This window comes from Callithrix jacchus, chromosome 8 (genome assembly GCF_049354715.1).
Source record: "Callithrix jacchus isolate 240 chromosome 8, calJac240_pri, whole genome shotgun sequence".
Taxonomy (NCBI): Eukaryota; Metazoa; Chordata; class Mammalia; order Primates; family Cebidae; genus Callithrix; species Callithrix jacchus.
In genome coordinates, this window is record NC_133509.1 from 6,869,513 (window position 1) to 6,892,763 (window position 23,251).

The following is a 23,251-nucleotide window of genomic DNA, read 5'->3' on the forward strand; positions in this document are numbered from 1 at the left end:
GTCACCTTTGGTTGCCTGTCCTGGAGCTGAAGCCCAGCAGGCTGTCCACGAAGCCCGGGAAGAACAAAGATGGTCGCTGCCAACTTCCACATTTGCACCGGCCATGGAGTTGGGGGCAGGGAAGCTCTAAGGTCGTGGGTACCAAGTAGCCAATTTACAGTTATGGTTACACTTGAGTCAATTAAAATGTTTTATTAGCAGGAATTTGAATCTCTTACCTCCATTAACATTTAACAGTAAATGGGAGAAAAAAGGTAAATAAAATATTATCTGGCTTTTTAAAGGTCATTTCAGACTGAGCGTTACAAAATGTGAGCTGAGAAGGGCGGGACGGCCCTTTGTGTGGACTGAGTACATGGAGCCGGCTCTGCGTGTAGATCTATCTTCCAGCACGGGCAAGAGAGATCTCATGGCAGGCATGGCAGGTGAGGTGTTCAGAAGTGGATTAATTATCATCAGCACATCTGGGGCAGGTCGCGGGAAGGAGATCTGACAAGTGAGAATTCATTTTTTTTTTGCTTTAGATCTCAGGTTATAAATCATTTCGGGGTATGCAGCCCTTAGTAATGACTCCTATGATCAACACCTGCAGCTTAACGACCTTAGGCTAGCAACCCAAATTGACAAAATAACATACCTAACCGTTCCCCCAAAGGAAAGAAGCGTGAAGGGAACCCCGTGCCCAGGTCCCAGAGAGGACACAGAGGGCCTGGGGAAGCCCCAGTCAGAGTCGGGAAGAGGCCGTTCTCATGCCCCAGGCTGTCTGTGGACACTTTACATCAAGACCTGCTGCTAGACACACCATCATTTGGCAGGATTATATATAAACAGCCAAGCTGAAAAGAAATTCCTTGTTTTTCCATTTTTCAAGGTGTAGAGAAGTGATTAAAAAGTCACCCCAAAGCAGCCTGGTGAACATTTCCTCCTAACACGTCACTCCAGTAGGTGAGACCTACAGTGCAAGCTGATCCTGGAAAGGCAGCAGGAAGCCAGGATGTCCCACTGCAGGACAAAGACCTTCCTTGAAATTCTTTCATCAGAATAAACAAACTAGAAGGAGAAGCTTCTTAGGGTTTTCTTACTGATGGAGTTTCTGAGATTTTGAGGTTCAATTGATCACTGTCCTCCTTGCCCTATGCGAAAGATGGAGCAGGGAGAAAGGGTCACTCTAGACCTGGAGATACAGACCCCAGCAGGTGGCAAGTTTCCCTTTTGAAGCACTGACAGAACACACAGTCTTACTCGAATGACTAAGAGCTATTGGATTAAACTCCCTTCCTGGTTCTTTTTCATCAAGAAGACATTTGACTTGACTGCATCTGAAAATAGGGGGGAAATGAATTCACAGCAAAATAAGGATTTCCTAATTTTAAATAACATTGGAAATCACAGTGATTGTGTCCAAAGCACAATGCAGCTATATAAATAGAGAACAACATTAGAAGAAGAAAAAAGAGTATTTACCTATATAAATATAAATCCAGAATCTGATTTTCACGTGCTAAAAGCATCTGCTCTAGTTCTCCAACGTCTAAGGCTTCTGCTCAGTGTCCCTCTAGCACTAACCCAGTTAGCAGCTGAAGAGATGACCTTCCTTTTGTCCAAAGCTGAAGATACGTATTACAGCCTTCGACAATGGTGAGGACGTTTCCCAGCTCCATTTAACAGCTTCACTTTGCATTTGATCTAGCGAAGCAATGGGGAAAAGGTTTCTAGGAGACGGTAAACCAAAGCTCCAAATCGCTTCCCAGATGGATCCTCCAACCTGATTCCCTTCCCTTTTCTTGTTGCAGAGTATATACAAGGAAACTCCCGCCCACCCCAGTAAGTCTGGGGAGATCACTGAGCCTGAAAAACCATTATCATCGAGGTGTGCTAAGACTGACTTGGAGGTAGAGGGATGAGATTGTGCCCACTTTCCGTGTCATATAGACAGGTCAGCTTTCTCTGTATGATGTATAGAAAACATGATAGAGCAGATATGATATATATAATGCTATATATACATTTGGGCAATTGACACTTAGATACCTGTGCTTTCTGGGTTTTTCTGTTTGTTTTTGAGACAGAGTTTCGCTCTTGTTGCCCAGGCTAGGGTGCAATGGCACGATCTCGGCTCCCTGCAAGCTCTGCCTGCCAGGTTCAAGCGATCCTCCCAAGTAGCTGGGATTACAGGCGTGCACTACCACGCCTGGCTGATTTTGCATTTTTAGTAGAGACAGGGTTTTACCATGTTGGCCAGGCTGGTTTCGAACTCCTAACCTCAGGTGATCCACCCACTTCGGCCTCCCAAAGTGCTGGGATTCCAGGTGTGAGCCATGGCACCCAGCCTGTACTGTCTGTCATCCAAAAAGTTGTCATATTTGGCTCCTGGTAACCACAGAAACGATCGTCTTTTAAAAAACATATTGAACACACAGCCAAAGTGAAGGTGTGTATTTCTGCCTCAGTGAGTGTCAAAGTCCATTCCTCTGAGTGAGAACTGTGTGAGGTGCGGTGGTTTTGTCTCATAATGCAGATAATAAAGTTGGGCTCCCAAAGACAATTCAGTCTTCCCTGGTCTCGGTTATATCAGCCTATACTTCCTTTCAGTGAATCTGCCCTCTCTCAAAGATAATTTGGAAGCGAAACGAAATGCTGATTTCTCCCTACCCACAGGATGGTGCTGCCTCACCCACAGTTTACTCCTTGAAAGCAAGCACTGGAAGAAAACTTAGAGATCCAGGGGCTCCCCCACAAGGGGCACGTGGAATGGGGAGAGAGGCTGGTTGTGACAATGGCTGAAATGTTGTTGTTCTGCAGCCCTGGATCTGTCCCGTGCAGTGAAGAATCGCATGGCCCCAGTGAGAAATGCCAGTCCCTAATGAGGAAACCGAGGCCCACGGTTGAGTCTCAGATTCAAACTCCCGTGTCTCAGTTCGTAGTCATGGCTTCTGCAGTTACAACGTATTTTTTTTAAATAGATAAATATAGACATCTGAGTGTTGTCCGTGTTCTCCTTCACAACTGCTTCTGGTAAGTAGCTCTAAGAAGGTCCATTGTTCCTGCATCTCCACCTTCTTCTTGACGCAAAATATAATAAGCCCTTAGCAGCAACTCGTACCTGTATTTTGCCGTCCTTCTATGTAAAGGACTCTTCCCTTGTACCTAAACTGAGCAGGAAATTTCAAACCACTCCACAAAGATGCTGGATTCAACCAACAGCTATTGAGCACCATGTATATGCCGGGCACTGAGCTCGTTGCCAGACAACATATTCTTTCATTTAACTGCTACTCGATCCTATGATGCAGGCACTAAGTCCATTTTACAGGTGAGAAAACCAGGCCTTTGAGGGGCTTATAAAAATTGCTTAAGCGCTCATGCCTAGTAACTGACCCAGGTGTCTATATTTCCAGTCCCATCGACTGTCACTCAGTTCCCCCACGCCCCTGTTTCCTCTACACATTAGTTTCCTCTTCCTCAATGGCTGGAGAGTCACAGGAAACGCTTTCTTTCCAATGCTTAAAATTCATACGCTCTATGGGGTGGGGGGGTGAAATCACAGAAGAGATGAGTAAAAAGACTCACTGAGACAGAATTTCTAATAACTCCAGCCACATTTCCAGGTGAAAATGGCAGACTCCAGTGTATACACATGTGATTCACTTGCCATGAAACAAAAACACATCCAAGGTGAACTGAAATCTCCTGAGAGAGAGTTGGTACAGAGGAAAAATCAATGATGAAAGCTCACGGCCATTTACAAGAACACAGTCTCTGTCTCTCTCTCTCTCTCTCTCTCTCTCTCTCACACACACACACACACACACACGGTTTACAGTAAACATACTGAAATGGTTACCTGTAAGGGCATGCAAGGGAAGAGGAGTGAGGATCAAAGGAACAAACAAGACGAGAAGTGTCATTAACTTAATTAACCATTTGCTCCTGACGTTGAAATTTTAAGGTAAGTTTACGACAGCTTACAAATAAGTAGTCAGCCAGGCATGGTGGCTCCTGCCTGTAATCCCAGTACTTTGGGAGGCTAAGGCAGGAGGATCATTTGAGCTCTAGAGTTCAAGACCAGCCTGTGCAACGTGACAAAACCCCATCTCTACAAAAAATACAAACATTAGCTGGACATGGTGGTGCATACCTGTATCCCAAATACTCAGGAGGCTGAGGTGGGAGGCTCACTTGAACCTGAGAGGCGGAGGTTGATCATGCCGTGATCATGCCACTGGACTTCAGCCTGGGTAACAGAGCAAGACTCTGCCTTAAAAATAAAAATAAAGGCTGGGCGCGGTGGTTCATGCCTGTAACCCCAGCACTTTGGGAGGCTGAGGTGGCAGATCATGAGGTCAAGAGATTAAGACCATCCTGGCCAACATGGTGAAACACCGTCTCTACTAAAAACACACACAAAATTAGCCGGGTATGGTGGTAAGTGCCTGTAGTCCCAGCTACTTGGGAGGCTGAGGCAGAAGAATTGCTTGAAACCGGAAAACAAGTTGCAGTGAGCTGGGATCATGCCACTGCACTCCAGCCCAGCGATAAAGCAAGACTCCATCTCAAAATAATAATAATAATAAATAAAACAAAGATAGTCAATGTAAATGACTCAATAAAAATTATAAAATCCCTAAACCTGACAAGTTGTGACTTAGGTGTAGGAACTAGCAAAAGAAGGGAAAGAAGATGAACTTTCCTTTTGCTAAAAGGGGAGGCCTCCTTAAGAATTTCATAATTATGTGCTATTGCTGTTCATTAATTGCAAGGAAACCAGCCTCACTCCAGCCACCTTGCCTGCTGGGAGGGCATGACAGAATTACTGACTCACATGAAGGATGGGCATTGGCAGACGGCACCCATCAGTGTGCCTGATAGCTGGTATGAGACTCCAGGTCAGAGACGGCCGCCTGGATTCAGACTGCATGTAATTAGAAGCTTTGCATGGAATAGAAACTGACCCTCACCGCCTTAGGCATGTCAGAGGCTGCGCATTTGAAGCACAATTCATAATTGTTTTTCCTTTGTATAGAAATCATGTAGCCTGGCAAAATAAAAAATAAACACTCTATCACGTGGCCAGTGTTTAATGTGCAAAGGTTTTTCTTTGGCTGTGCAGTGACTGCACACACACACACACACACACACACACACACACACGCACAGAGGCAGAACAAATACTCTGATGAATAAAAATGTGAATTTGAGGGCAAATGAGGCATGAAACATATCGGCCAATAAACAACAAAAAAGAAGGTCATACTAAATTTTTTATCTAACCAGTCTGGGAAGCATTTGAGCTATGAATACTCAGCAAGAACAGGCTTTCAAGGAAGTTGCATTTCTAATCAATACAGAGGGCCAGTGTGTATTATTTTGTTATGATGTAGACATAAAGAAGCCTCAGATCTTACTGTCCTATATTTTCAAAGGTAAGAATCTGTAAAGATTTAAAATATCTAAAGACACATCCTTGATCTACCATGAGAAAATAAAATATGCTGAAAATACTTCAGTAATCATAGCTCTTTTTTGAAAACGTCTTGTCCAGGAGGTCCTTATATTCCCAAAGTACTTTTTAGTCCACAAAGCTCCTTCAAAGCCCTCTTGAAAAGTGGAAAGGGCAGGTATTATTTGCTCCATTATCTGAATGAGGAAATCAGCTCAGAAAGTTCAGGAGACTTTCTTGAGTTCTTACGGTCGGGGAGTAGCAGAGTCCAACTAGGATCGGATTCATCTGACTGCCAAGCTGTCAGTCCGGTGGTTTAAAAGAACCACTATATTTTCGGTGCATATAACAGATCAGAAGAAAAAGAACAATGAAAATGACTATCTCAGAGAATCTTCCATTCCATCCCCGGCCCACCACATACACACCCAGAAGCATCATGGACGGAAAGAAAACAGATTCTTTCAAGAGTCCCAGACCAATCAGTGCAAAGTGAATAGGTTTCCAGCCCCTGCCACTTCTGAGAAATACCTGAGCCTTGCGAGGCTGAGGTCACCTGGAGCTCCTCAGGGGGCTCTCCGTCTGCACTAATTAGAGAAAGCAATATTGTTTCAAAGCATTCCCTTCATCTGTCTTCCAGCCTCGGTTTGCTCCAGGATTTGGGTATTCGGTGGCCCAAGCCTGGATCACACAGCCTGCCAGCCCTTCAAAGGAGAGGAATAAACACGAACTCGCCAAAAGGTGGTGAGGAGAGATGCGCCCGGACTGCCTTGGTTGTTTCACTCCACACCTTCACTTTCATTATCTTCAGCATTTGTCAAGCAAAGGCAGGCTGATGATCCAGGGCTTCCACACCTTCAAAAGGAAATATTGACTGAACAGTGGTGCCGCCGCTACTCTCTTTACCTGCTAGATACCCACAGGGACTCGCATTGTCAAAGGAGGAGTCATCGTTAGACTTTTCTCACTGACATCCAGAGGCCCAAGGGAGAACAAGTGAGATGAAGCACCGATCGCAGGAAAGGGTTATGAACCACACTGAGGAACTAGAAGATTCAAAATTAACTTTCAAGGGTAGGAACATACAGACAGGACCAATTCGCTCAGAACGTGTAAAAATACATACTTTTGTGATGATGGATGAGTCTAAAATTCCTCAAGAATGCAGCCACTGACCATCAACAGTCCCCTAGCTTCTTTGGGGACTCAGCTTTTCCCTATATCCACATACCCACAAAAGTCCACTTCCTGGAATGTAGGGAAAAGATCCCTCATTTGAAACAGGGATAACATAATGGTCTCATGGTACCGGCCAGACAATGTGTAGAAATGCAATAACCAGAGATAACCTATGAATGAAGCAGGGAGGAGAGGAGAAGAAAGGGAGGAGGTTGGAATGGGGAGGGAAAGCGTTACTTTTCTCTTCTGTTGGGAGTAAGGGCTGACCAGAACTTGGAAGGCAGATGTTCCAGTGTCATGAGAAACAGAAATTCTGCAGCCCTGGGTGTCCCCAGAGAATATTAATGACTTGAACTCACGTCCTGAGGTGGATTACAGGGCAGAAGCCTAAGGTTTGAGTAGAGGTAACTCTTCCCCTTGTCAACAGTTACTCTTCCTTCCAATGTTCTCCAACTCTTCTCCAGAAGCTTCCTGAAGAATCTCTCCCAGTCACCCCAGCCTGTGCCCCTTTTGTGGGGGACAATACTTCATCTGGTTCCAGAATTGTTTCTGTCCCCAGATCAGACATAAGTGAAGACAGCAGAATATGAGCTTCCTACAGATTGAAGGAAGGATGCTCCAGCATGGTGACTCTTGCTGGTCAGTTGTATGTAGAGTGTCTTTTCTAGAAGCAAAAGCTTTACTTAAAGGTGATCTTGAAAGATGTACTCAAAAAATGAATTATTTCCCTCTTGAAAATACATTTCCGAGCAACAACTTTTTAATGGAATACTGGGACTAATCTGTGTAATTCCTCCTCTGAAAAATATACACGGGGAAAACCCCATCTTTCCTCCACGGGCTTATGTTCACTACTTGGGGCCTATAAATTTAACGGACAGAAGACAGAGTAACAGAATAAAAACATCCCAGAGTTTGTTTATAGGTGCAATGTGCATACATGTGGGAGAACTCAGCAATGTGGGAGAGGATTCTCAAACCAGTAGTTAGAATCTGAGTCTTATATACCATCTTTACAAAAGGCGATAAACTGTGAAGAAGGGACTAGAGAAAGAAAAGATGGCCTGGTGGGTTATGGGAAGGCTACTGTGAAATGTATGGCAAACAAGCGTTGCTTAATAAGGTCGTTATGTAGCTAAGAGTCGGTCTCCACCTCCTGGCACAGGAGAGGGGAACATCTTTACAAATGAAATTCATGTCACTTTTAAAAAGGAGATTCATATCCAGCTTTTAGACAGAAAGGAGGGCAGAGAGCTCACTGCCTTCAGCTCAAAACAATCCTTCCACTAAACTGGCAAATTTTGGGAGGTTATAACCTGATCTTCTTTAGTAGCATGAATTTGATGCTAACCAGCACTGGGAAACCTACATATTTTTGGGGGGGGCAGGTGGTTCTAGGGGGTGGGCTGGGTGTCTTATGCTTCTCATGTGTCTATCTCCAACCTGAAACAGAGGCACAGGGAGGCACAGAAGGTGTGGCATGCCTGGAAACACTGGGATATTTCTATCCAGCTGGGGCTCAGTAGGGCCTAGGGAGCAGAAAAGACATGGGCAGAAATCTTGGCAGAGATCACATCAGGAAGGGCTCTCTGCATTTTTCTCCCTGCAGTGGGGAGCATTTTATATATTTAAGCAGGTAAAACATCAGATGGGTATTCTCTTCTGCTGATACTGTGTGGAGGTTCTGGAAAGGGGACAGACTGGAGCTAGAAGGACAGAAAAGGCAAACGCTAGTGTCTGCAGTGTGCTGGGCATTCCGCCAGGCACTGAGCCCGTGCTGACGAGTGAAGCCAACATAGTTACTCCCCTCTTGGAACTTGCACTCTAATGGAATATGGGGATAGCAGTGGATGGTACTGACAGTCTCAGCTGGATTTATGAAGGGCATGGGAAACGTTTTCACAAACTCTCATGGTGAGTTTGAGATGTCTGTGAAATAGCCAAATGGAAAGGTACAAGGAGCCTAGAGTCATATGCAGTTCCACCAGCTTAAACACAGAAACACAGGTTCTCAAGCTGATTTGATCTGAAGAAAATCTGCTTTCCTAATCATTATCTGCAAGTTTTTATTCAGAAGAGAACTTTTCCTTTGAAGTTTTTTCTATCTAACTGAAAAGTAAGTTGCCCAAGTAACAGGGGTATGAACTGGCAGAGCCCCATGCCGAAACCTGGGCTTCTGCTGCCAGAGTCCCCCCTCTGACCGCTGAGTAAGGAGTAAAGGGTTTGGAACACAACCCCATAGGCCTGAATTCCAGTCCTATGACTCACTGGCTGTAATGCCCCCATTTCTCCAGAGAAGCTGATGATCACTGCCCAGCACTGCACAGGAGTCAGGAAGAGAGCTGACACAGAACGGAGAAATGAGCCCTCCCTGGGTCTCTCTCTTCTGTGAAGGAAAACTTGACCATCAGGCTGCTTCTCTTACATCCCTTCTGGAGGTCAAAACCCCCTTCCCTGCAGAAACCAGCTCTATTTTATTAACATTTCTTTAATGATATTTATATATTTTACTTCACTCTTTCTAATTCAGCAAACCCTCCCTCTCATCCCATTCTGCTCTCAAAGAGTTTTCTAGTCCTTAGCAAAAATAACAGATTTGCTGCTTCAGTTCCCATAATGCACACGTGTTTATTAGGTCCTGCCTTAAAGCAAATTCAAACATTTTCTATGATCATTTTTTTGCAAGTGTCAGAGATCTAGCAAGCCAACCTCAGGATGATTCTTAACGTACAACATCCCGAGCCAGGTACCCATAAGTCGTAATATTTCAGTGCCTTCCAGGTACTCTGTGTGACCTGCTAATTATCTGTCAAGATGTAGGCATCAGACACAAATCAAACAGGTGAAAAAAACTGATCTAATCTCAGCCTTTTCCAGTTTCTGAGTCTCTGAATAGCACACACATCATGTCTTCCTCTGGGACAGCACAGGCTTTCGTGCATTCCTCAAAGCCCACAGTTCTCTGCAAAGAACTGTTTCTTTTGCTGCAGAGATTAATAAACCAATGCCCTTGTCTGAAGAGCATGGAGCTGGCCTGGCCCCTTCCTTTCCAGAGGGTGTCATGATATGAATGTGTCTTGAACTTGAGCACAGCACTTTCCACCTACAAGGAGAAAACTCAGGCTTGGAAGGGACTCCTGACAGAGCTGCCCGATTCAGTTCATCCTTTCCCGTCCGAACAATTATCCCAGAAGAGAAGAGCTACCATGGCATTTAGGTTTGACTTCCCTTCCTGAATTCCAGGAAGAAGATCCCATTTTTGATACACAAACCAACTTCAGTTACATCTGACATACCTACTCACCAACCATTGATCCAACCAATATTTGCTAAGCACTTCCTGTGGTCCCGGTCCTGTGCCAGTTTGAGTAGACGAGATAAAAAGAAGGAAAAAAACAAAAACAAAAAACAGACCCAGAATTATTTGGTAATTAACAATAATTCCTGAGGATTTTATATGACATCAGTGGCTTTAACTTGATTAGAATTTGGTGGATACAACCAGTGTCTTCAGTTTTAAAAAGCAGTTCACCGTCTTTTTAAGAAGTAAGCTCTTACACGCTCACAAAGCTCTGTGAGGACAGAGACATTTGTCTCATTTCGGCTGTATCTCTAGCCCCTTGAACAGAGTTTGGCAGGGGTAGGTGCTCAATGAAGATTTGTTGAATGAATGGATTATGCCCTATACCCATAGAGAGGGAGATAATTATCCTCCACAACCTTTAACCAAGTAAGTGCTGTAGAAATACTTGGCACTCTCTTTTGACCAACCAACTTAGGAGTATGTCTACCTTGCAAATGTTGAAAAAGATACTGGAGATGAATTCTTAATGACACAAATGTCTGTGACATTTAGCTGTGTGGAAATGCAAGTTACAAAACAACGTGTTCTAGCATAAGCCCATTTTTTAAGCCAAAATGTAAACTATTGGTTGATGAACTCTTGGATAGTTTTTACTTTCCTTTTCTGCATCTTCTGTGTTTTCTAAATTCTGTACAATGTGCATGTATTACTTTTCTAACCGCATTTAAAAAATATTATTATGTAATAAATATTATAGTTCAGGTTTTGATGTGATTTTATTTTCAGTTGGCATGTTGATTCTATTCAGTTCCCTTCATTTAGTTGTCGATAGCATAAACTTATCAGAGGAGAGGAGAGAGGAAGACAATTCATAACAGAGGCTGATATTTCATACCAGGTCTGGAGAGAAAAGATGGGCTCCAAGTATCATCAGCTAATGCATAATCAGTGGTTAGTGTCAAAGAGCTAAGAGCTAATTGTGCCAGTGGTAACTCTGGAAAGGTCGGCTAGACAGGTAGGAAAGGTGTGAGCCCAGAAAAGATAATGAATCCACAGTGAGAAGGAACCTTTTTTTTTTTTTTTTTTTTGAGACGGAGTTTCGCTCTTATTACCCAGGCTGGAGTGCAATGGCGTGATCTCGGCTCACCGCAACCTCCGCCTCCTGGGTTCAGGCAATTCTCCTGCCTCAGCCTCCTGAGTAGCTGGGACTACAGGCACGTGCCACCATGCCCAGCTGATTTTTGTATATTTAGTAGAGACGGGGTTTCACCTTGTTAACTAGGACGGTCTCGATCTCTTGACCTCGTGATTCCACCCGCCTTGGCCTCCCGAAGTGCTGGGATTATAGGTGTGAGCCACCGCGCCAGGCCTGGGAACCTTCTTGCAACCAAAGATAATTATGCCACCTAAATCCATATAATGGTAATTAGCTATACTTCTTTATATTTTTCTTTTTTTTTTTTTAATTAGCTAAATTTCAATGGATTCTAAAAGCAGAATATTCCTAAACAAGATCAGGGATGGGAGACCAACCTTTTTTTAAAATGCTATTCTCTCTTTCTCACCTAGGAGAAATGCTTAACTAAGATTTCAAAGCCTAGCCTGGCTGCACTGCTCCAGAGTTTGGCAGCTGCTGGATTTTGGTGTCTGTGTGCCAGTTATTTGCTCTGCCAGCAATGTGTTAGGATAATCACCCACTGAAGGATTTCAACACATTACATTTCCCCAGAAGCCTTTGTCTAACAAGGTAATTTATGACCTGTTCAGGAATCTGGTCTTTACAAAACAATAAATTCACACTTGTGCTGGACTTCAAAGCTGCCATGACGAGCCTGGTAGCAGAAGGCATCCTGCAGCTGAGAGCCAGATCAACAGATCAGTGAGTTTTTAATGCTCTCTCTCTCTCAGGCAGGCCACAAAGCGGGCAAAGCCAATAGCCACTACAACATTTGGCCATTCTGGTTGCAAAATTCAACCCTGAAAGCAAGTCCTTTTCAGCAACTCTCAACAGAAGTTGGGATCGATGGAATTTTGGAAGGGTTGAGAAGGAACCAGGTGTTTCTCATGGGAAGGTCAGTTGCTCCTGTCCCTGGAAGAGTCTTGCCACAGAAGCCCTCTCCCCGAGAAAAGCCCCCTCCCCCAACCCTGTAACCACCCTAAACACAAAAGTCTCTCTGGAAAGGAGGAGATTGGGGACTGGGAGTAAGTAATTCAGGGTCTCCAACTATTTCAACAAACTACTGGGGCCAAGGGCATCTCCGACACATACAAACCCCACAAAAAACCCGGACCAGGTTTTCCAGAGTGTGGTCTGTAGCCTGCTTAAGAAGCATCACCTTTTTTATAACAAGCATCCCAGTCCAGACCTGCTATATTAACTCCCAGAAGCTAGACCTAACAATTAGAATCTTTAACAGACAATCCAGGTGATTCCTAAACACACCAAAGTTTGAAAAACCACTAGATAAGATGAAAATGGAAAGACAAAACTAAGACTGTAAGGCCTGAGGGCTTTGGGGATGAGCCAGATCCTGAGTGAAGTCTAGAAGCCCCCACTTACTCGCTGTGTGCAGTGGACAATGTCTTAAACTCTCAGAATCTCGATTTACCCATGTGTGAAAAGAAATACCTCCTATTTTTGCAGTGAGATATTTCTTTTCTGTTTCTGAAGATGTGGCCTGTGTCCCCCTTCAGATTTCTCACAGCAATTGTTTCCATGTCTCAGCCTCCACCCTCAGCTTCCATGCTGCCATTTTGAGCAAACACAGTAAGCAATGAAGCGGCTTTCTCCCAGCAGCTACCTGTGTTCCATCCCCCATGAAAACATCTCTGTCTTCTGATTAAAACACAGGGTGTACAGTGTAGCTATACTGGTGTATTGTTCTTTCTATTTTTTAAACAGCTGAAATCGTTTTTCAAATGAAATCTTTCTTAGATCCTTAATATACTGATTAGTTTTGGTTTCTTTAGGGGGAGACAGAGTCTCATTCTGTTGCCCAGGCTGGAGCGCAGTGGCGCGATCACAGCTCACTGCAGTCTCAACCTCCCAAGCTCAAGTGATCCTCTTACCTCACCCTCCAGAGTATCTGGGACTGCAGGCATGTGCCACAACACCCAGCTAGTTTTAAAATTTTTAGTAGAGATGGGGCCTCACTACATTGCCCAGGCTGGTCTTGAACCCCTGGGCTCAATCGATTCTACCCCTTCAGCCTTCCAAAGTGCTGGGATCATAGGCATGAGCTATCACGCATGGCCTAGATACTTAAAAGCAAACAAGCACAACAAAAACAAGCAAAAAACTCAGCAGTTCTATGTAAAGGTGGGGGAGGCTCCAACTTTGAGTCCACTTATTCCCCTCCACTCTATCCTCTGAAGCCTCCCCAAAGTCTTCAAAGGTCCCTCTGGGGCACCATGGTCCATAGAATAAGCAGAAGTATCTGTGTCTGGGGATGGGGCAGAGTGGGAAACTCGGAGTAAGGCGGAGACAAGATGACCCACAACGTGACGGAGAAGCAGAAGGGGCCACTATGTGCACTGGGTTCACAAGAGGAGGAGCAAGTTTGCAGGGAGAAAGGAATGAGTTTACTTTCTGATACATTCGGTTTGAGGTGCCACAGAGGCAACCAGCTATGGACACTTAGCAGGCTGTTGAAAATTCACACCCAGGGTTTTAGGCAGAGGTCCAAGCACGAATAGAGAGATATTTGTGCTTTCTCGTCAGTCAGTGGTTCCCACACGTGGCTGCACCTTGAGATCACCTGGGAGTTTTTAAAAGTACAGATGGCTGGGCCCTACCTCCAGAGATCCTGACTTCATTGGTTTGGATTGTAGCTGGGCATTGGGATTTTTCATATCCTGCAGTGACTGCATCATTCAGCTGAGTCTGGGAACCACTGCTCTTAGTGTAGAATAAAAGATTTGTCTCATACATTGAGTAAAGTTTCCTATGTAGACACAACTGGGCAGATGTAGGAAGATTTACTTAATATCTGCATTATTGGATAATATATTTAAAAGGCAGCAACTGAATACAGCAATTTGATACATTATTAGGTAATATGTTAAAAAGGCAGCAATCCACAAGTTAATTGCCATTATTAGCAGGAAGTATTTGTTGACCATGATTGCTATAACAAATTATCACTAACTCGATGGCTTAAAACATCAGAAATTTACTTTGTCACAGTTCTGAAGGCCAGAATGAAATCAGTATAACTGGCCTGAAATTAAGGTGTCAGCAGGGCCATGTTCCTCTGGAGGCTCTAGAGGTGAATCAGTTCCTCGCCCCTTCCGGCTTCTGGCGAGTGCCAGCGTTCCTCAGCTCCCTTGTCATCACATCCTTCCTATTTCTGCTTACATGATCATGTCACTGGCCCCTCTTTATCTGTGTGCAAATCCCTCTCTGCTTTTGTCTTATAATATTATATACAGTTGAATTTAGGGTCCCCCTGGAGGGTATAGGATAATCTCACCATCTCAAGATCCTTAGTTGAAGTGTATCTGCAATGTTTGTTTCTTTTCTTTTGCCACAACTGGTAACCTTCACAGGTTCCAGGGATTAAGACCTGATACCTTTGAGGAACTCTTTTCAGTTCACCGTAGACATTCCTGAAAGTTCACGTTCATCCCGCATGCACAATAAATGTATCCCCATCTTAACATCTTCCGGAGTCTTAACCCATTAAAGCACCAACTCACATTCAAAACATCATCCAAGCATCATCAGCCCAAAAGTCCCAAAACTCATCATCTAGTTTCAACTAAGTATGGCTGAAACTCTGGGTATCATTCAACCTGGGGCAAAATTTCTCTCCATTAAGTTGCTGGATTCTAAAGTACGGTGGTGAGATAAGCATAGAACAGCAGTTATGGATGTTCCATTTCAAAAAAGAAAAAAAATTAAAAAAAAAAAAGAGAGAGGAATTGCTGCTCCCAAGCAGTTTTAACATTCAACATGGCAAATGATACTAGGTTTCAAGACCTGGGCATAATCCTCTGTGGCTGGAGACTCTACCCTATTGGCCTAAGGCTACATCTTCAAAGTTGTTCTTTCATTTTCTTGAAGGACAGCACATGTTTTCTGCTGAGGATTTTTATCAGCCTCTTTCCTGCTTGTTGAATTTTGAAAGTCAGACAGGTTTGCCTCGTTTCCTCCTATGTTTTCCAGTCTAAGATGGCAGTGTTACTGCTGATACAATAGTCTCAAAAATGTTGTGGGTCTCCTATGTATATCATAAGTATTCACACCATTAGTTACAATAATTCTCTACTGCTCTTTTCTAGCTAAATCCATCTCTAGTCCTAGCTTCTCCTGAGATGGTTATGGGAATCTCTTTGAAGGGTCCTCTATGTAAATAAATATTTTGTTATTTTGATAAGCTCTAAAGCGCTAGGAAAAGTTCTCCAGCCACAACTTTGGCTTTCTCTCCAGAGCATGCTTTCCCATCACTTACCAACTGGTGATGTTGGGCATCATAATCAGCCTGGCTGAGCCTCGGTTTTCTCCACTGTAGAACAGAGATAATGATAATATCAACTCCATTGCTTTTTATAAAATATAAATAGATAATATGTGTCAAATATTTATTCAGCACTGGGCCCATAGTAGGCAGATCAAAAATATTAGCAGTGATGATCAAGACTGGCAGCATGGCTCCTGCCTACAATTTCAGCAGTTTGGGAGGCTGAGGCAGGAGGATCATTTGAGTCCAGGACTTCAAGGCAAGCCTGGGCAACACAGCAAGACCCTGTCTCTACAAAAAAAAAAAAAAAAATGAAAAATTATCTGGGAGCAGCAGCATGGCCCTGTAGACCCAGCTACCTAAGAGATTGAGCTGGGAGAATCAACTGAGTCCAGGTGGTAGAGGCTTCATTGAGCCATGACTGTGCCACCGCACTCCAGCCTGGGTAACAGAATGAGACCATGTCTTAAATAATAAGAATAACGGTTAACCTTACAGATGTTATCTTGAGAACTGAGACCCGTATCAGGTTATCTGATGAACTGCTAGGTTTGTTACTATAATACTAACTAAAAAATATACAGCTCTTATTTTCTATCAGGTACCGTTCTATGTACTTTACAAAATTAATTCATTTAGTCTTCAAAAAATAACCTTCTGAGGTATATACTCTTGTTGTTCCCATTTTACAGATGAAGAAACTGAAGTACAGAGAGACGTCAGTACCTCGTCTAAGGCCACACTAAGTGCAGGGAACCAGGGACTGAACCCAGGCAGACTGGCTCCGCTGTCCTTGCTTATTACTACAACGTCATTCCAGTTTTCACTACAAACCATTTTGTGAAACGACCATTTCACAAAATGGTCATTTGTGACACAGCAATAGACCATTATTGCAAACTCTTTGGGCTCACGGGCAGCTTCCGTGATTCTGGCTAGCTGACTTCTAAAGTGTATCTGCTCTTTAGCATTTGAAGTGGAAGGCAAGGAGAGCTTTCTTCCCCATGTATACCTGGATGTGAGAAATTCAGACTTCAGTGTTTCCGGCTGCTGACCCCTGCAGCCTTTGGGCAAAGAAATACACTGGCGAGTCCATGCCGTCAACACTGGCATTAACCACCTGGTTGCCAGATTAGCAAGAGTTTGTGAGCAGAAATCAGGAGAGCCTACGATTCCCAGCAGCCCAGCTCTTTGAACAAGCCGCAGCCGCCTCAGGTTGTTCTTCAGCCAGGACACGCTTGCAAAGTTCACACTTACAAGTCCACTTAAGAGGATTTAAAAGAAACAGCAACAGAAGCAGGTGAAGTAGAAGTGACCTGATCAACTTTTGCCCCTTGCGGCTACTCCACCAGCTGGGAAGAACAGGGTCAACCAGCAGTACTGAACCATAAACCTCCCTGTGACTTCCAGCAGCTACTGGGTTGAATAGAATGCCTACCAAGGACTCGCCCTGCAGCCAAGACACCTGCAATTGGAGAGGGAATTGCTGCTGAACACAGAGTAAACATGTAGGGGGACAAGAGACTTATCTGAGAAGTTGGAATTCACCAGCAAGAGTGATTTGGCCACTTTCTTGCCAAATCGAGATCCCTTTAGTGCCTGGTCTAAGCTTGTTGCCCATGGGGTCTCAGGTTTAATGAGGTGCAGCAGACCTTGCGGAGAATTCAAGACTAACTGCCCGTGATGTTGATTTTCTCGTTCTGTGAACAAAGCAGTTCAGGACCTGCCCATCTTGGTTGCTTTGTTCAGCCTGTATCCTGGGGCTGTACCTCACAAGGAAAGCAGCTCATAAAATTAATGGTTAGGGGAGGGAGACACAGGTAAATACAGTGTTGCCCCATTCAACATCAAGAATACTTAGATTTGAAAAGAAAATGTTGTGTCGTCTATTTTAATATACCTCACTTTCAAATGACAAATATTTTAATACCTCTCCCTCACTCAAAAAAAAAAAAACACACTGCATGTCATTCTTCACCAAAGAAGAGTTTTGGGGTAATATTCTAATTGCTTTTAAGGAGGGATTGACTACTTTATCTATCCGTTTATTTACTTAGAGGTAAGTCTTCCTCTGTCCCCCAGGCTAGAGTTTAGTAGCACTATCAAAGCTCACTGCAACCTCAGGCTCCTGGGTTCAAACAATCCTCCCACTTCAGCCTCCTGAGTACCTGGGACAATAGGTGCAGACCACCATGCTCGGCTAATTTTTCATTTTTTGTAGAGACAGGTTCTCACCATGTTGCCCAGGCTGGTCTCAATCTCTGGGCTCAAGCCATCCTTCCTCTTCAGCCTCCCATAGTGCTGGGATTACAGGCATGAGCCACCATGCCCAGCCATTGACTCCTTTATATCTAGGGTTATGTATAGGGTGACTAGCCATCCCTGTTTGGCTGGGACAGAGGGCAACTTGCGGTGTTAACACCAGGAAGGTCCCAGGCCAACCAAAAGTCATCATCTGGTTACAAGTAAACTACAGAGACCTAGAAAGACTGAGATCACAGTGATGTAATATATTGACTCTTCTGATTATACTAAAGTCATTCAACTATAGTTGTTAATATCATAAAGTTGCATCATCCGTTTCTGATACCTCCTCTAAACCAATCACTTGTAATAAAAGTACCAGCCTTAGTTTCAGAGAACCTTTCATTAACTCAGATCTATTCTCTTATGTGACGATCATGTCAGTTCATAAAACGGCATCCAAAGTGTCATAAAACGGCATCCAAAGTGTCATGTTACTAACAACAGCAAGAAAATCAGGCCAATTTATCCCACTGTAAACCAAGAATGTCTTTTCACAGAAAGCATCATCTACATCTATTTTTGAAGCTTAAACTTTTGAAAAATACTATCTGTTTTCCTCAAGATTACTGAATTTCATCTGTTCATAAAAAGAACTATTTCGATTTCATGGGCTTCCATCCCATTACACAGACACACACACATCTGTGCATACTTTTGAAAGCTTGTTTGAAGAGAACGTGTTTAACCAGATTTAACCTCTGATGTATTAGATAGAGCATGGGCTTTGGAATCAGACTAATTTGACAGAGGAAATGCCAGATTCTGCCTGGAATTCCTCCGCTGAAGAAAAGAATTCTAATTCTCACGATAACCTAATTTATTGGTGAGATGCTCCAAAATGTTTGCTTATAGTAGACTTCAGTGAAAATACCAGAGTTCACTGAACTCTGGATTTTTTTGAGACGGAGGCTTCACTATCGCCAGCCTAGAGTACAGTGGTGCAATTTCAGCTCAGTGCAACCTCTGCCTCCCAGGTTCAAGCAATTCTCCTGCCTCAGCTTCCAGAGTATCTGGGATCACAGGCGCACGCCACCACACCCGTCTAATTTATTGTATTTTAGCAGAGATGGGGTTTCGCCATGTTGGCCAGGTTGGTGCTGATCTCCTGACGCCATGATCCACCTGCCTCAGCCTCCCAAAGTGCTGGGATTACAGGTGTGAGCCACTGTGCCCAGCCTATAAAATATTTTTACATTTCTGTCTCTTTAATAAAAATCATATCCTTGAGTAGCATTTATTGTTCAATTTGATTTTTATCATAAGAACTTAAGCTTGTAAAAAGTTCATGAACAAGTAGCCAACCCCTTTGTTACTGTGTATTAAGAGAGAAACTGATCGCTAAAGATTACATATTGGTAACAGTTCTCAACTTTAAAAATTGAAAGGTTGGAGGCTTTTAAAGACACTTACCCTGTTCCCCTTGCCCTGCTAGAAAAGCACAGCAAACCAAACTACTACCAAGACAAACTAATACAGATTTTTCTCTCTGATCTTAACTATGCGAAGTGCTGGGGAGCTGTGAGGCACCATGACCAACTCTTTTCTGGATAACCGAGAAATAATCGAATTACGTTTTTCATCTTAACCCTTCATATTGAATTTAGAGTCTAACATGCATTTTCTTTTAGTATTCTAGTTCGCCCCAAATGTTGCTGAGTTGGCCTTGGATTCCATATATTACCTTTGGTCGACATGTATAATCATAAACCCTTTTTGTCGAGCAGCATAGTTTTAGGAAGTGGAGTTTTGGCTGAAAGAATGTGTGCTGACTGCAGGTCAGTCAATTGGTGTTTAAGTGGCTCTTTAAAATTTTTCTTAAATAATATTTTTGTTGTGATTTGGAACCGTGAGGGAAAGAAATGTACATTTACTGAGTGACGATATGATTCAAACCCACTGGTAGGTATTCCACTATGAGGTATCTTAACCATACACCACCCTGAGTGATACCATCATTTCCATGCCTTAATGAGAAATCTGAGTCAGAAGTAGACATTCCACCTCTATCAGATTTGGTTCCAAAGTCTATGCTCTTTCTAATGGTCCACAGAGCAAATGTGTTTCAACTTGTTCTGTCTGTAACAGGTTCCAAAAGTCTATGGGGTGGCCGGGGGGAAGGCAGGGATCCGTGGCTTCTTTATGAAAAAAATCTCTTCCAAGAACTATAGAAGTTTACAATGTTTTTAGCACCCATTTTAGATGTAAGATCTTTTATTGTGTATTCAAAAGGTAAGTATCACAAAGTCACCCGAAACTTAAAGTTTACAAATCCAAGTTCCCCATCTTCCTCATCGAATCTATTTTTATTCTTTTTTTTTTTTTTTTTGAGACGGAGTTTTGCTCTTGTTACCCAGGCTGGAGTGCAATGGTGCGATCTCGGCTCACCGCAACCTCCGCCTCTTGGGTTCAGGCAATTTTCCTGCCTCAGCCTCCTGAGTAGCTGGGATTACGATGTCCAGCTAATTTTTTGTATTTTTAGTAGAGACGGGGTTTCACCATGTTGACCAGGATGGACTTGATCTCTTGACCTCATGATCCACCCACCTCGGCCTCCCAAAGTGTCTATTTTTATTCTTTTAGTCAAGGCTCAACTGGCTAACACATGGACAACTGAAGTGTTGCCTCTGCTTAGTGACAGACATTTCATACCACACCTACTCCCAAGGGAGCTACAGAAATTTTCATGACAGTTGGAAAAACTAAGGCGAACGATGCCTGAGGTCACATCCTAGCTGTCTGATACCAAAGCTCATCGTTCAGGTACAACAGGTTTCAACATCCATCATACAAGGTAGAAACTCGGAAGTCAATCTAGAATTCTTCTTCTTCCTTACGTCTCACATCTATTTGTTCAGTAAGTCACATTAATTCTGACCTTCAAACAGCTTGCTCCATCCCCACTGGTATTGCTTTCATTTGAGTCCTCGTGATTTCTCACCTGGTCTTGAGCAAGAGACTCCTAACTAAACTCTTGCGTGTCTCTCATCCCTGCACCCCATCACACGCACCCGATAATATACTACACTGCTGCCAGAGTGAACTTTCTAAGTTCCAACCTGATTATATCCCTTGTTTAACATCTCTCAATAAGCTGAGGGAGTGGCTTATGCTTGTCATTCCAGCACTTTGGGAGGCCAAGGGAGGATTACATGAGCCCATGAGTTCAAGACCAGCTTGGGCAACATTGTGAGACCTTATTTCTACAAAAACTTTTAAAAAAATTAGGCCGGGCATGGTGGCTCACGCCTGTAATCCCAGCACTTTGGGAGGCCGAGGCGGGTGGATCACGAGGTCAAGAGATCCAGACCATCCTGGTCAACAAGGTGAAACCCCGTCTGTACTAAAAATACAAAAAATTAGCTGGGCATGGTGGCGTGTGCCTGTAATCCCAGCCACTCAGGAGGCTGAGGCAGGAGAATTGCCTGAACCCAGGAGGCGGAGGTTGCGGTGAGCCGAGATCGCGCCATTGCACTCCAGCCTGGGTAACAAGAGCGAAAACTCCGTCTCAAAAAAAAAAAAACAATTAGTTGGGTGTGGTGGTACAAGCTTGTAGCCCCAGCTACACCAGAAGCTGATGTGAGAGGATCACTTGAGCCCAGTAGGTTGAGGCTGTAGTAACCTATGATCATACCACTGTACTCCAGCCTGGGTGACAGACAGACCCTGTCCCAAAAACATAAATAAAATAAAATCTTTCAATCATTCACCATTCTTTGCTGTTAAAAGTCCAAACTCTTTCTAGCAAAAAAGGTTCTTTGTTAATCTCATTCCTAGAATCTTTTCACTTTCTCAACTACACACCCTCATGCAACCCCACCAAACCCCTTAAGAGTTCTCAATTCAGCTACACAAATATGTTTTCAACCCTTGCCACGTGCCAGGCACTGCACTAGGTTTGAGGATACAGCAAGCAACGTGGCAGAGATAGTACGTGACTCTATGAGATTATGAGTCTGAAACACGCATTAGTAAGTAAGTACCTCTGTGACGAATGCTACAAAATGGCAAGTGCAAAGGCACATGGTAACAAAATGCGTCAAGGAAAGTGTGACATTGAACCTGAGGTGTGGAAGATGCCGTGAGTTGGTCCCATCCAACAGAGATGAGAGGAAATCCCTGAGCGGATAAACAGTACTTCTTCTGTGCACGCACTATGCCTTTGACATACTTTCATGCATATTCCTACGGTGTGTTTGGCTGTTTCTCTCTGCCATCCCCCACAACACCGAGGACTTCATACACACAAGGACAGCACCATGGTCACACTTTGTAACCTAATCAGCTCCTATGTCTGTCACATCTGAATGTTCAAATGTCTGTTGGTGATGATGGTAATGACACAAGGCCCCTTTTACGTGATATTACTATGACATATTGATAACTTTTACAATACCCCCAAATAGGTAATATACTTATTTTTTACAGGGACAGAAACTGAGGGCTAATCAGGCTAAAACATCTCCAAAATTAAACAACTAGCCAATGATAGGGAGTCAGATTCAAGTCTAGATCTAATTAATTTCAAGGCCTTTCTGTTCTATTGAAGCACATTGCAGCTAACACTCACAAGGCACATGGTGACAATAATCAAGCTTGGCTGGATGCTTTTCCTGCTGAAGACCAGGAAAGAAAGAAATTTTGCCTACCATTATGTTAAAAATGTGGCTCTCCATACCACTTGGGAGTTCAATGAGTGTCATCATATATCTGAGGTATATGAGTCCGTTCTCACACTGCTATAAAGAAATACCCGAGACTGGGTAATTTTTAAAGGAAAGAGGTTTTAATTGACTCACAGTTCTGCATGGCTGGGAGGGCCTCAGGAAACTTACATTTATGGTGGAAGGGGAAACAGGTATGTCTTACATGGTGGCAAGCAAGAGAGAGGAATGGAAATTGCCGCTTAAAACCATCAGATCTCGTGAGAACTCACTATCATTAGAACAGCATCGGGGGAGACCATCCCCACGATCCAATCACTCCCCACTAAGTTCCAGACTTGACACACAGGGATTGCAATTTGAGATGAGATTTGGGTAGGGACACAGAGCCAAATCATACTGCAAGAGTCTTTTCATCCCTGAATGTATGGACAAAGTCCAGTTTCTCAACCTATAAGACTAGGACAAGATCAAGGTAAGTAAACCAAGTCTTCTCCAACTAGGGGCTGTTCTTTACCAAAAACCCACTTCAGTTGTCAACAGCTCCTTTGTCAAACTTTACTTTGTGTTAAAATGCTACAGAGAACAGTCGAAAATAATAAGGCTCAAGAAAAGGCCATTGCACTTGGTCCCAGATAATCTGTAAGGGAGAAGTCAGGACAGTGGTGAGGATATGAGCTAGACTGCAAAATGCTAAGGAGTGAAAAGGTGGTGGCCGAGTTGAAGGAACAGGGAATGGGAGTGGCAGCAAGGGCGATCCCAGCAGGAAACAACAGAGAAACTAAACTATCTGTTACAGTTCGAGATGCCCGAATGTGCTGAAGGCCAGAGGAAAGGAGCTAGCCGAGAAGGAGGCATACGAGATGCAAGAAAGGTAAGTCTCAGAAGAGGTCGGAGG

At 43.6% G+C, this 23,251-nt stretch overlaps 1 protein-coding gene across 2 annotated transcripts in view; it reads right to left on the reverse strand.

Annotated features, from left to right (window-relative positions):
• LOC144577268 (uncharacterized) overlaps positions 1-23,251 on the reverse strand; it is a 476,463-nt gene that overhangs the window by 203,776 nt on the left and 249,436 nt on the right. For both annotated transcript variants that reach the window (XR_013520677.1, XM_078333282.1), the window contains one exon: positions 15,377-15,430. Coding sequence is in view for 1 of the 2 variants with exons in the window: in XM_078333282.1 (XP_078189408.1) it covers positions 15,377-15,430 (54 nt within the window). In the remaining variant the exon portion in view is untranslated. The remainder of the gene's footprint in view (positions 1-15,376; positions 15,431-23,251) is intronic.